Here is a 1,268-nt window from a genome sequence, read left to right on the forward strand (position 1 = left end):
GATAAAACACCAGATGGGTAGGTAGTAGTATTTGGAGTAGTAGTATTGATAAATCTTTAATGAAACCCATTACTAGTTCTCTGTGTTCACAGAACATATATGCTTACTATGAAAGACTAAAAAGTGTGAGTTGTGTGTAAAATGAAGCAATACCAGGTACTGTAGTCGCTGTCTCTCAGACTCAGGGGTGAATTCATTCGTCATTGGAATGACTTCATTGTTTCGTATAATTATGGCCCTAAAAAGGGAAACAGAGGAACAGTTTGGTCAGCAGTGAAGCTGAAAGAAAAAGTTTCCATAATAAAAACTTAAATGAGTTAATGGCATTTACCTGCTGTCTCCAGCATTGGCTACATAGAGCTTTCCCATTAAATAAATGACAGCTAAGGCACAACAGCCACCAGAAATGGCATATGAAGTTTTTTCCCTCTCAATGAGGTCATCCTAGGGAAAACAGGAAAACAATTAAAGGCTGAAAAATCTCAACTTTCTCTGATCATGAGTTATTATTCCTTATTTCTTTGAGAAAATAATAACAATGAACAAGAAGAAAGAGGCTTTGAAGAAAACATTTTCTCAAGGATGTGTATCAGCATTCTAATGAGAAACAGAGAGTTAAACAGTATCAATGGAGGATGCGATTACAGGGTGGCTGAATGAGCAGATCCGGTCAGTTTGCCAGAATAACAATTCACATGAGAAAGTTCTGAATCAACATTGTTATCAATTTTCTGATAACATGGTGAAAGAGTTTCAGGGCATTTAGTCCTAAATATGGGAGGATTTTACAAAGAAAAGAAAATCATTTTCAGAACAGCTAAGGAGGTTACAACTTTTCTTCTCCTTTTTAAACAGTGCATGAAACACAAAAAGCAAAAATGCATGTCAACAAAAAACCCTATAAATGCTGCGCTAGGACCTGGAATTAGATCATGTATTGCAATGCCTGCAGTTCTGTAAAGCAATGTAATAAAAATGTTTAAGATCAAAAAGCTTTTAAAGTCATTATAGAAAATGTTTAATTTCTGCACTTATGTTGGCCATCCTCTCAATGATGTACAATGTTGGTAAAAATATATCAATAAAGTTTGAATTATTTTCAGATTTTCTAACATTACAGAAAACAATTTCTAGTCTGTAGTTGAATTCAAAATCCTTTGAAAATAAAAATCCAACATGATTTTCCTTCATGCAGTTTTTGTTTTGTTTTTTTCACAGATTTTGTCTTAAAAAAAGAAGGTAAAACAGAACGCAGACAAAGAAAATAG

At 33.7% G+C, this 1,268-nt stretch overlaps 1 protein-coding gene across 1 annotated transcript in view; it reads right to left on the reverse strand.

Annotated features, from left to right (window-relative positions):
- Window positions 1-1,268, reverse strand: part of LOC107098534 (protein phosphatase 1H-like) — a 30,478-nt gene that overhangs the window by 10,665 nt on the left and 18,545 nt on the right. Inside the window, exons 4-5 of the mRNA XM_015396269.1 lie at window positions 332-444; window positions 154-238 (exon numbers count right to left, since the gene is read on the reverse strand). Of these exons, the coding sequence (XP_015251755.1) occupies window positions 154-238; window positions 332-444 (198 nt within the window). The remainder of the gene's footprint in view (window positions 1-153; window positions 239-331; window positions 445-1,268) is intronic.

This window comes from Cyprinodon variegatus, unplaced genomic scaffold, assembly GCF_000732505.1.
Source record: "Cyprinodon variegatus isolate N-32 unplaced genomic scaffold, C_variegatus-1.0 Scaffold787, whole genome shotgun sequence".
NCBI classification, from domain to species: Eukaryota; Metazoa; Chordata; class Actinopteri; order Cyprinodontiformes; family Cyprinodontidae; genus Cyprinodon; species Cyprinodon variegatus.